Raw genomic sequence first — 12669 nt, 5'->3', positions numbered from 1 at the left:
ATGAGTATTTGTATGTGAACCTTTACAGACTTACAAGCCCTCCATCTCACAGTAACACAGCTCTATCTTTTCCTGGTAGTGGTTCAAGTCTCTAATCCTTTCCCTTTTGTTTGCAGTTATTCTGTCTTCTCTTCTTTTTACAGTCCCTCTATATTTTCTTCATTCTTTATCTGGCCAAACCTTGATTTTAGCTTGATAAAAATCTGTAGGTTTAAAAAGCTATGCCTTCCTTTCAAAGCGTAGCTTCCTTCCTCTATCACAGCCCAAGATACAGGGTCCTTACATGTTTGTAGGTCAGCTCACTCAGCAGCAGAACCACAATGACAAAACTACTCTGTGAGTTGTTTGAGCCGAGCTGGCATTCTCAGCCACATGCATGAAGATGTGCATACAATCCCATGAGCACCTCACTGCATTTCAGACCTTGGATTCAGCCTTTTCACCCTCCAGCAGCAACCACTCACCTAATTTCACCTGAAGTGGGGACGGCTTATAGTTCATGGCTACAGTCTCTCCCTCTCTCGTATCACAATCTCTGTCCGAAATAGATGCAGCTGTTGGATCCTGTTAAGAAAGAAAAGGAAACAAAACAGAATGGTTTAGCTAGGAGTTATGCAGTCTTTTCTCTAACTGGCTATTAGGCGAGTCCATTCCCACCTGCACTGAGAGAGTAGAGAACATGCTGGTGTTTTGAACGGCTGAATCCCAGGGCAAAACACAGAACTTTGGAAGCACATTTAGTATGTTAAAAGTCCCTCTGAAAACACCAGATTTCAACATCAGACTTATGTGATGGATGATACTGGGAATATAATGTGAACGGTGGGTCATCAGCTCAAATCCAGCCTGGGTTGGCACTAGTCCCAAACCATTTTCATATGATGACTCTTTAGGGTGTTGTATGAAACGCATTTACAGTTTCAGTTGAATTTCAAGTGGACCAGTCAACCTCATGATTAAAACTAAAAAGCTTGTGACCAGCTCTGTGTGAAAGTCCAGCTCAGAAGGAACGAGGACTGAATGAGTAGGAGAATTCAATCTGGAGTTCCTCTTGGGAGAGCAATGAAGAAGCCTGTACTTCCGATACTGAACCTATTTTGTGGCTAACTGGAAAGATTTAATTTCTGTATCTGTCAGCACAGCACCTTTCCTGTCACTGAAATCCCCCTGAAAAACAAAGCTCCCCAAACACAGAGTTCGCTCCATCACGCCCAGTTGCAGACAACCTAATCCAGGTAATGTTGTACCCTGTGGTACAGTGCATCAAAGGATTTAGAGAGAGACAAACTATCAATTCATGCAGTTCCACCACTGCTAAAAATATTTAAAGTCCTTTCACAGCAAACTTCAAACCTGCTGGAAATATCTCTACTTAGCACCACAGTGAAAATTAAAACTGGTTTTCAAACGTGTTCACTTGTTCCCACCTAGAAGCTAGACATTAAATTGAACATGCATATACATATACTTATATGTGTATGTAAATTTGGATTTATGATAGGTAGAGCTGCACAGGGAAACACCCAACATTAGGTCCAATATCTGAAGAAACCACCACTTTGTAACAAATGGAACAAAGCATCAGAAACTAAATACTAGAAAATACCATTCCAAACTGGTGAATTGATATTGTCCATCTCTCATTTTCTAGGGTTTGTATTTTGAACACAATTTCTTATAAAAATGCAACTCACCATGTGGCACTGACACCTGTATGCAAGGCAGAGTCACTGCGTTTCAAAGCAAGGTACCATTGCTCTTTGCTCTCAGTAAAAATTTCACTTGGTGAGCCACTGTCCTTTCTTCCACAGTGCCTGCCTTCTCTCTGCAGTGCACATTAGCTCTTTTTAATACACTGTGCTTACGAGATAAAATGTGATTCTTGAATTAGGCTCTATCTTCACAGAAACTGGTCAAAAAAGATATGCAGGGTTACAGTGTTTTATCAAAATTCTGCTCCTTGCACTATCCAGTAGACTTTGAAAACACTTAAAATGGATAGTGCTAACAAGACCTTGTGTTCAATGACATTAAACAGATAATGCTGCACTACATGCAATTTCTTCTGGTTTCCTCTAATGCAGTCACTGCTGTACTTTTCCTCTAATGCAGCAGTGTAATGACTGGTTAAAAAGTTTCGAGCAGGTTGAAAACAAAAAGCCAGTCTCCATGAGAACATAGTTAGGCATAAATGATGAATCACATGCATTTTAGGTTAAAAATCCTACTTTAGTAACTACATTAAATGACAAAATACAGCAGTTGAATGGCAAAAATATAGCAGTTGAAATTAAATGAAGCTAAAAGTGAAATGGTACGCAGAAGAAAAACAATCCCAACTTTATAAATGAAAATGATGAGCTGTAGCTAGCTACTGTCATACAAGGAAGAGATCTCAGATGACAGGTTCCATCAGATGGCCAGCTAGATAGACCAGGACTCTTCAGCCAATGAGAGACAGACAACAGGCGGGGCTCTGGGAGAAGTCTAAATAATCCTGAGTAGGGTGAGAAGGTGGACAGGGATCAGCTAGCCCTTGCTTTCTACAAGCATGAGAAATCAAGTGGCAGTATGCAGTAGCTGGAAACCAACTTCGTACTTCTCCATACAGCAGATGATGTGCTGCTGTGGATGCTAAAAGGGGCTCAGGAAAGGGTGAGAAAAATGAATGGAAGGAATATCTGTCAAATACAACCCCTAGGCACAGACCGCTGGAAGCAGGGAACTAGGGAGGCATCACCGCGGGCTCACCCTGTTCTTGTCCTCCTGGGGACATGACACAGGGGTAGGTGAGACCTTTAATCGGACTTGAAATAGCCATCCTTATTTTCTGTGTCAGAACCTATTCTATGATCTCAACTGAAGACCAGCTCTTGCAGCATCCTTGTAACATGGGATTGACCTCAAACACACCCTGATGAAGCGGCACAGAGGGACCACAAAGCACCAGCAGAGTCTGGGTGACCATCTCTGCATGCATGGGCCAGGCCCAATCCCTCCAGAGAGCAAAATGGATCCAAAAGGAAACTGAGCTGGGTCAGAGACAGTGTCCCCAGTGCCACAGGGTATATAGATACCCAGGAGTGCTGAGGTACTGGCATATGTCCCACCCATCACTTCATATACGTTCTACAACAAAGCACAGGACTCCATAGTAACAACCTCGGCTGCAAGAACGACAGCATTCCCACGGCAGCTTGGCTGGAGCTGCCTCTTTGCACGAACACACTTTGCTTCTGTGTGTATTGAATGGGTGCATTCTCTCTCTATACCTCATCCACCCTGAGAAACGAGAAACGTTTACTTGACTAATTAGCCTTTTGCTTGTGAATGCCTATGAGCACTCTGAGACTCACCGTGGGCTTTTGCTATTGGAATTCACTTGGCGATTTTGTGCTTTTTTACAAGACTCCCTAAACCGATGCATTCAGCTCCGACCCCAACATCAAAATCTCAGCTACACGGTGTGACCAGTCCCAGGCCAGATGATGTCCCTTCTCTCTGCTCGCTGCAGGGAACACAACACTCACAATCAAAAGGCAAGTGTCGAGATGTGGCTGTAGGGGCTGTAAATGGCTATGGGAATTTAATACACTTAAGGAATTTTTTGTTCCTGAGGCCTCCTTATGTCTTCATTCCTAGGGAAAAAATACATTCAATCAGGCCACTGCACAAATGTTTGGCTGGGGCCAGAGTTTAATCAAAGTTTTCTCCCCACATGCTCACAGCTTAATTGGGCATGCACAGCCACAGCATTCAAACAGTGAGATGGTTCCTTACTAGTTTGATTTTTTTCTATAGGCTCGACACAATGGACATTGAAAACTGCTCTCCTGCTGGGTACAGCTGTGTCCTACAGTGTGTGTAACATGTGCCATTTCTGAACATCAGAAATTAGTTCCAGTGAACCTTCATGAAGCAGGAGTGCTGTGAATCCTTGGTATGCAGGGGCACAGAGAGAAGCTGAGACCACTTTAAACAGAAATCAGTGGTTTAAGGAAGATGGCATGCTCAGCAGGGTTTTTATTCTTTCTCCTTTTTAAAATCCCTCCTTTCCTTTCTGCAGTACTTAGCAAGAAACACATCTGCCATAATGCACCAGGTCAATAGCCTTTTTACTCTTACTGTCTACCTCTCCCAGTAACCCACACTGACTACAGGGGGGGAAATAGCCCCAAACAGACAGCAAACTGTGCAGTTATACCCTGAGTAACGGAGTTGGGTGCTGGGTACAAACACACCCTTGCAGCACCTTGGAAAATGCAGCTTCCTTTGCCTTCCTTAACAGTCAACACTTCTGACACCTTGCAAGCTTAACAAGCCTCTGCTTTCCTCTGGAAAATCCTCCTGCAAATCCTCTGGGACCCCAGTGCACATCAGAGGGAATGGGCACACACAGTTTCTGTGACTTTCAGCTACTGCGTAAAAATACAGCTGGAAATTGAGATGTCTCTATCTGTCCACCCTTCCCAATCCTAAAAATCAGTCATTTTTACAGCCCTAAGAAAATGTTCTCCACTCTGCTGTCTGTGGGAAATTCTATGATCATTAAAGCAACTCTGCCTTTTGATTAAAGCAGAGGGGCATGACTGCCGTTACCCTCCAATCTCAAGGAAAGACCCAATATACAGGGCTTTACCCACCGCTTCTCTCCACAGTTCAGAGGCTTTGGTCTGATCATCATCAGCTGAATCAATATGAGCTGACTGCTCAGGAGTATCAACCAGCTACCTTTGTCTCCCTCCAGTAGCCACCAAGGATGTGCTTGCTGTCTTCTGTCCAACTTAAAGATGTGGGAAGTCTCGGTGCCAACATGTGTGTGACAGCCTACAGGGAGTGCTTGCAGCTCTGCAGGCTCCTGCTTTCTGAAGCTGCCCATGTGGATCACATGCTGCAAACAAATGCTAACAAGAAAGGACAAGCCCAAGTGTTTTGCTTCTTTTCCACATCAAATACTGAGTCTGGAAAATGTGACAGATGTTCCGTGCATGAGAGACTGACTTAGTGAGCAGAAAAACAAGTGAGAAACCACATGCATCCCAAATACAGGGGACACATTCGGGTCACTGAGAAGTTTCTATCATTCCCATGTTGTCATGCCAGACTCTCAGGCTAGAACATTGCTCCTGCTAGTAAGTATTTATGCCTTCAGTCTCTCTGCCCTGGGAACGGACTATGCCTTTTGCAGATCCACTCTGCCTCAAGCTGTACTACAGTAGGTTATCCTGAGGCAGCAGGCTTCTGGGGAGGGGACATTGATGTGCACAGGTGGGTATGTAAAAGCACGATCTCGGTGTTTCTTGAACCCTTGCTGGTGGGATCAACACAGGAACCCAGACCAGTGATCTCTATGTCTCTATTCTATCTCCCTCCTTTCCTTTTTCCCTTTTTCCTTCACTACCATTAAGTAACACAAGGCATACTGTATTGCTTGCTGTAACTCATTATATACTTAGCCAATTATTGTGTATCCAATTAGCACATTGTGGGAAGTTAATAAATGTCTGGACTTTGAGACTTGTCTCACCATTGTCCATTCCGTTGGGGATTTACGAATCCAAGTCACTTGTCTCTCTTGTCTGAGCAGGACGTGACATTAAAATTGGCGTAGTCAGCAGGATCCCCTTCGGTGTTGTAAAGTCCTAAGAGATACCGATTCTCTACTCAATAAACTCGGACAGGGAGCACCGGGAAGTGGCCCCTCAGCTATATGCCGGGAGAGGGTTGTAGGGATAACGATTCTCTATCTGATGAACTCAGACAGGGAGAACCGGGAAGTGACCTCTCAGCTCTAAGCCAGGAGAGGTTCCAGCAGTGCCAAGCCATGACTGACCGAGAAATGTCGGTGCTTGACTGCTCCTCTATTTTTGAGAAACTGAAGGAGTATAAGGCTTGTCTTACTCCTCCAGTAATGGTCTGGGCCCATGATAACTGGCATAATCCAGAATAAGTGGCAAGCCTTATCACTGTCCTTGTGAAGGAGCAAAGGTGGTGGCCAGGCAAAGGAAAATCTATAGTGTGTGCTGTGTATTAGGGGCAGCACTGATAGCAGCACAAAAAGATAAAACACTTGAACAGGCAGACAGAAGGGGAGATAATCAAATCCTTGCAAGATCTAGTAAAAACTCTCAAGGATCAATTGTCCAAGGAACGTAATGTTACTGAAAAAAAAGCTAAAATCTTGCAGGAGTAAATTGAAATTTTGCAAAGCCAATTAGCTGCTGAGCGTAACACCACTCAGCGACTCCACATGGTTCTGTTGGATGCCCTGGACCGAGAAAAAATCTTACAGTCAGAATTAGAGGAGAATGAACAATAAACCACAACCAGACAGATCTCAGTTCTGTTCCAGGTAGTGAACCGGGATTTATGAGTCTGGCAAAATTGGCGGCTAGACCCTTGTATCCAACAGAGGAGTTAGAGATAAGCCGAGAAATTTTTTACTCCCAAAACAAGGGGGTGAATTTAAGACCATTAATTGAAATGGAGACCACCGATGACCAGGGTGGAGGAGCTCCTCAGATCACCATTTGAACACCACCATACCCAGCGACTGAGCTTGCAAAAATTCAGGAGAAATATACCAGACGAGCTCAGGAAACTGAGACTGAATACGTATGGAGGGTATCTTTGACTGGTGATGACTGAATCTTGTTATCAGAAGAGGAGGCCCAGGGGTACTGGGGGCCAGGGGTTTTCTTAATTACTGACAACCAGAGAGAGCTGTGGTCGTTAAGTCAATGAGCTGCCTATTGGGCTGGGGGTCTGGACCCCTTGGAAAGGGGGGATCCAGTATGTATTGAGACCCCAACCATAAATCATTTGACCGAAACTCTGCAGAAGGCTGCTTGTCTCCAATTAATGCATGACAGACATTTAGTTCTGCAGCAGCCTTCCCTGACACTATTAGTTGTTAACCCCGATAGAATGACTCCCCTGATTCAGGGCCTGACTCAGTCTTTGAAATTATATGCAGTACAGCTACAAGATTGCTTGCAGGATGCACTAACCCCATGGGGAGGAAGACAGAATCAGCAGGGGGGAGCTGTGACCTGGGAGGAGGTGGCCCAAGAGTTAATAAATTATGGGGGGAATGGGTAAACCTAGGCCCCATATGTAGAGTGGAACAGCAGGAAAATCAATCTCCTCCCTCTCCACAAGTCTTAGGGGCAAAGAGAAACCTATTGTGGGCTGAAGAAATCGAACAGGGGATGCCCCGAGATTTAATGAACAGTATATCTACTACGGCTTTAGAAAAGTTCATTTCAGTGTGGAAAGGCAAAAGGAAGGTGCCCCTCCGAATTAAGCAGATCTCTGGAGACAATAGGAGGGTGGAACCCCGACCTGACTAACTGCCCCTCAAACACCTACTGCCTTTGAAAAGGACTTGATTGATCTGGGGGGGAGTGGGGTTGATACTCCTGTATTTTATGAAATTATGTCTCTAGGAAATTTTCTACTCTGCTCATTCTGAACCTGTAAATAGAACAATGACAGGGTCAGTTACTGATTTAAGATTTTTGCAGTCAAAAGAAGGAACCAGGAGATAAGGGAGTGAGTTTCTCTAACTTTGCATGAACAATGCATGCCTTGCTATGACTATACCTTTGAAGAGCAACTAAAAACCTGATAATCCTGCCCAAGAAGTCGCCAAGGCTGGATGTGAGAAGCAAAGTAAAGGCGGCAGGGTGGGGGGGTGAGACCACAACCACCAACTCAATTCAAGACCAGAGACTTGCCCCTCCCCATGCCTGTAAGGAGCATGCGTGCTAATTGACATAGCAAGCAAGGCTGATGGTATGGTAATTACAGACCAATGAGTGTAAATTTAGATAGTTTTTTACTAATCATCTAACAAGATAAATAGGCTGTAGTTCCTCTGTGTAATGTGATAGCTTTGTGCAATTACCACCTAGCACCCATCTGTGTGCAGACATGGAATAAACAAATACTTCTGCTGTGTGTGTATATTGGCTTTTTGCATACCAGGTAGTGAACCCTGTTTGAGGGACAGTTTTGGCGACCCAGATGGGACTGAGCCGACAGCCTTGCCTGGATCATCTTGCCGTACCAACAGGGAGAAGCGGCCTGACTGGATTCCAGTGTGCACGGACCTGTTGATTGGGGACTCCATCAGCTCCTCTCCCGCAGTTGGGTGGCCAGTGACACAACAGTGCAATGCTACTAAAAAGGGGTATTTTTAAAGTATGAGGAAGAGGGGGGTGTAAGCTGAGAAGTAAGTGGCATTTGGTAAATTCTTTTTTGGTAATGAAATGGGCGCTACTACTTCCCAGGAGACATCCTTCTGCTCTCCTCTAGGATGCATCCTGAAAAATTGAAATAAATTTGGAGGGGATCCTCTGATTAGAACTGAACTTAAGCGATATTGTGATCAGTGGTGGCCACAGTATTTTTTGGAGGATGATGAAAAATGATCTGAAAATGGATCTTCAAAATATAATACTATATTGATACTACAAGCACATAACCTGGACACATTTCTTCAAGATCAGCATGTACGTGCCTGGATTCGGTTGGCCTTTACTGTAACTGACTCATCTGCCTTTTCTACTAAGGGAAGACTAACAACTACAGATCTTTTGACAACTCGTTTCATTGGCGTGCTAACCTCAGTTAGCTGTGTTACAAAATTATACTATACTAAGTGATTTTGATATTAATGTCTCTCATTGCTATTTTTCCTGAGTAGGTAATGGCTGCATGCCAATGAACATCACAATATTGATTGACGGTGGACTATTTCCTCCTTACACAACATAAACACTGCCTCAATTTTGAAGACAATGTGTTGCTTCAACATCACTAGTGGATCAGCCACCGTAGAGAACAACATTCAACATCCTCAGGACTTAATGCACCAAGTGAAACAATCTACTGACAGTGCCTGGCTGACTTGAGTTGTTTAATCACTGATGAGATGAATGGGATCCAAAAATGTTATTTTAGAGATATATTTATTCTTTCTCATGTTTCGTTCTTTTCCTTTCTTTATTCTTTGTGTTTATTGTGTGCCTCTGTACATTGCTCTGTGCTACACTCCACAAGCCCAAATGAACACACCTCCAGCTTTATCAGTCCCAGCAGAAGTAGTTGCTTGAGTGAGAGGGTGAAATTTGGGAATACAATGGAAGATTGGCAGGAGGATTGTAAACATGCTCAAGAGACTTGCAGCTGGGGTGCCAGAAAACACATGTATCACACTAATTATTGTTTAGCCTGTGAGAAACATGGAGGGACCTTATTGAACATCCTTGAGATTCTTGCCCTGCTATGGGAAAGATCAAAGACAGGCAAAAAGCAGCAGGCCTGAGATCCTTCTTCTCTTTTTCCTGACTAGCAAGGACTGAGTTATGCAGTGCCTGTGACCCTGCCTGTGTGCCTCTGACCAGATGATGCTGCAGAGATCCCCCAGGTCATGGGTCACATCACTATTAAAATCCTGAGGACTCACGGGCTGGGGAAGATGGCTCGTAAATATCAGTCCTATTGCAGGAGTTAGATATATGTTCTCTTGCCTTCTGTCTGCTCTTCCCTCTGTACCTATTCGCTGTGTACGGATCAGAACGGTCAAAGAAGAAGTACTTGGAGTGTTAGAGCCACGGGGTGGGGTGTGAAAGATGACTTGTAACTCCCCAAAAACAGGGCCTGAGAGAAACAGGCTTGTGAGAAAAACAGCCTAGGAGAGATAAGGGATGCGGGGCAGTGGAGGCTCTCTGAGCTGAGGAATGTCTCAAACACTCACAAGTAGCAAAACTATAGTCACGGGGTGGATTGTGTGGAGTTTGGAACTGATAAGGCTGCCTGGATAGCACAGGATGGTCTGGAGGAGGGAGCCCTGAGGAGACAGGACGGCTCTGCTCTGGTGCACCTGGTCAAGTTTCAAGGACCATCTGTCCAGTTCATGACCTTTGCTTTATTACCCCCAAAATGAATATTAAAGTTGACACCCCTGAATATGTTAATAAAGACTAACAAGATCATGCTAATTACATCATCCCATGAAGCACCTTACTCCTCCCCATACATGGGATACGTAGGTAACTGGGTTGACCTGGGGGATAGACCCAAGGAAAGTCAACTGAAGAACTGAAGAAGACTGATGCGGCCCTGATGAACTCGGACAGGACCAACACAGGAATCTGGACTGGTGATGTTTATTTCTCTATTCTATCTCCCTCCTTTCCTTTTTCCCCTTTTCCTTCACTACCATCAAGTAATGCAAGACATTCTATATTGCTTGCCATAACTCATAATACACTTAGCCAATTATCGTGTATCCAGTTAGTACATTGTGGGAAGTTAATAAATGTCTGGACTTTGAGACTTGTCTCACCATTGTTCACTCCACTGGGGATTTAGGCATCTAAGTCACTTGCCTCCCTCATGAGTGGGATGTGACAACCACTGGGAACCAAGGTGCACATAGTCTGTCTATGTAAGAAACAGCATAAAAGGAGAGGCTCAAAGGCTGTCAGATTTATAGTGGCTCATGCCAAACCCACCATAAATTAAACGGTGGTCAGTAATGGCATGTTCAGCAAGAGAAAGGAAAGTGTCACAGGGGGATGTATGGCAGGAATGGAACCTGCAAACCTCAAAACCACAAAAGAGTCTCTCATGCTCTCCTCCGCATCCCTCAGGCTTCAGCTTAAACGTACAGTTTTGGAGCCCGTTATTTCAAGGAAGAGGTAATCCTCTCAGCAGTCCTATAGATAAAACCTACAACTATCCAGGAACACTGGAAGAATGGGGTTGTTCAGAAAAGAAAGGTGAAGACTAAGAAGGGATACAATAGCGTCTTCAGATACAGGAAGGGCTGTCAAAGAGGAAAAGGGAGAAAAATTTTTTTTCCTTGTTTCTGATCACCAGAATAAGAAACAACTAGCTTAAATTGCAGCAGAGTTACTAGGAAATATCAGAGAAAACTGTAGAGGTAAGGTTAAGGAGCTGTACAGTTGCCTGATGAAGTTGTGGAATTGCTGTTGCAAGCCCGGGTTAGAAAACAATTTGTCACACAGGTGGTTAACAGACCTGAGCTGGTTTTGGGGCAGCCTGATCCAGATTTGGTGCAAGCTGATAAGATCCCTGATCTTTTCAGGTTCCTTTCCTCCTCCTTCTTAAGAGAGGAGCTTGCTTCTGAACCAGACTGATTTAGGCAGAACACCAGTTTATCCCAGGAATTAGAGGTTCTCCAAACTCCCCCACCCACTGCCAAGGACCATGGCTGGCCTTCACCTTCTCTCTGGGTAAGCTGAAGAAAACCATCTTTTTTCTAACTCTCACACGTTGAAGGAACTCCAGGAATCACACAGTGACCAGACCAGAGAGCTCCCAGGAAGACATGGTTGTCACTTTTCATCAACATGTGCATGCTGCTGGATCCAGAGCACTAACCGCTCATCTCAGCATCATCACCCCGTACCAAAGTGAAAATAAATGGCATGTGGGTGACACAGCGACTGATGTACTGAAATACATTCTGATAGCTACTGACTCAGTTTCAACAAAGCAATAAACAACAACTGTTTATTGACTTTCTACTGACTCTGCCAATGTACCAATTACAACATTGCTGTTTTTCTTTTCTGAGCAACTGCTGAACAGATCTTATTTAACAGTAACAAATTAGGCCTGCAATATCCACTATAAGATTCAGATCTTGAACCTGATTTATTTATAATTGTAAGACAATTTGGTATTTGAAGCCATTTTTTCAGCAGTTGGAAAGCCAGCAGTGTTAAGCCTGCATGATTAAAACCTCAAGTCATATTAATTAAATTGAACCAGAACATCACTGAAATTACTTTTTACTGTGTACACCTGCAGTTGGGGTAGCTCAACTCACTGGCAGGTAACAAGGAGTTTGGATCTTTGCTTTGTTTCAGATGGGGGTAGAAGAGAAGTGCCAGTTTGCCTGTGTGTGCCGCAGTGCTTGTGCTGAAATGCTCCCTCGGAGCCCCGCCACGAAGGGTCTGCCCGACTGCTACGTTCAAGCTGAACAAAATGCAGCAAACAGAAAGGCGTAAGCTGTGGAAAGGGAACAAGATGTTTCAGAGGTCTGTTTTCCTAATCAAAAATGACATTTGCAGCACAGGGAAGAAAGTCTCTTTTTTTAGATGATGATGTATGACTAATCCTGGGAGTCTATGGTAACAGAGGAAGCACCAATACAGTAAGTAGACCAAATACTTTGGGAAAGCAACTGAGGGACAAGGAAGAAAAATGGGAGTAATTACATGATTTCTGTTAGATTTCCCTCCAAGAAATCAGCAGCACAAGCGGCCCCCGGTCCTTCCTTTCCTTTCAATCATGATCGGGTATATTTAACACAGCATTTCCCTGCAGGCTCTTCTCACGCAAATAAGCCATGACTATTATCACATGCATTTGTAAGTTTGGTATCTTCTGCTAACTTTACATGACTTAAATTGGATCATTAACATTGCAAATTAGACAAATGCCAAACTGCAAGTGTGCACTTGCACACCATAGCATTTGCCAAGCGGATGGCATGCAATAACTGTTTAAAACCAGCTATTAACCGAGGTATGTTTTCAGGATGCTTCAATACCAAAACATTTCATTCCTTATAAAGGATATATACATGAGACATTACACCTTTCCTTTTGTACTTCTGATTATACAGCT

At 44.0% G+C, this 12669-nt stretch overlaps 1 protein-coding gene across 4 annotated transcripts in view; it reads right to left on the bottom strand.

Annotated features, from left to right (window-relative positions):
* FAM219A (family with sequence similarity 219 member A) overlaps nt 1–12669 on the bottom strand; it is a 106127-nt gene that overhangs the window by 45556 nt on the left and 47902 nt on the right. For all 4 annotated transcript variants that reach the window (XM_074813778.1, XM_074813777.1, XM_074813776.1 and 1 more), the window contains one exon: nt 465–564. In XM_074813778.1, coding sequence (XP_074669879.1) covers nt 465–564 — 100 coding nt within the window. The remainder of the gene's footprint in view (nt 1–464; nt 565–12669) is intronic.

Source organism: Strix aluco, chromosome Z, assembly GCF_031877795.1.
Source record: "Strix aluco isolate bStrAlu1 chromosome Z, bStrAlu1.hap1, whole genome shotgun sequence".
Classification (NCBI taxonomy): domain Eukaryota; kingdom Metazoa; phylum Chordata; class Aves; order Strigiformes; family Strigidae; genus Strix; species Strix aluco.
Note: the sequence above shows the minus strand (reverse complement) of the source record. Positions and strands in the feature narration are given on the sequence as shown.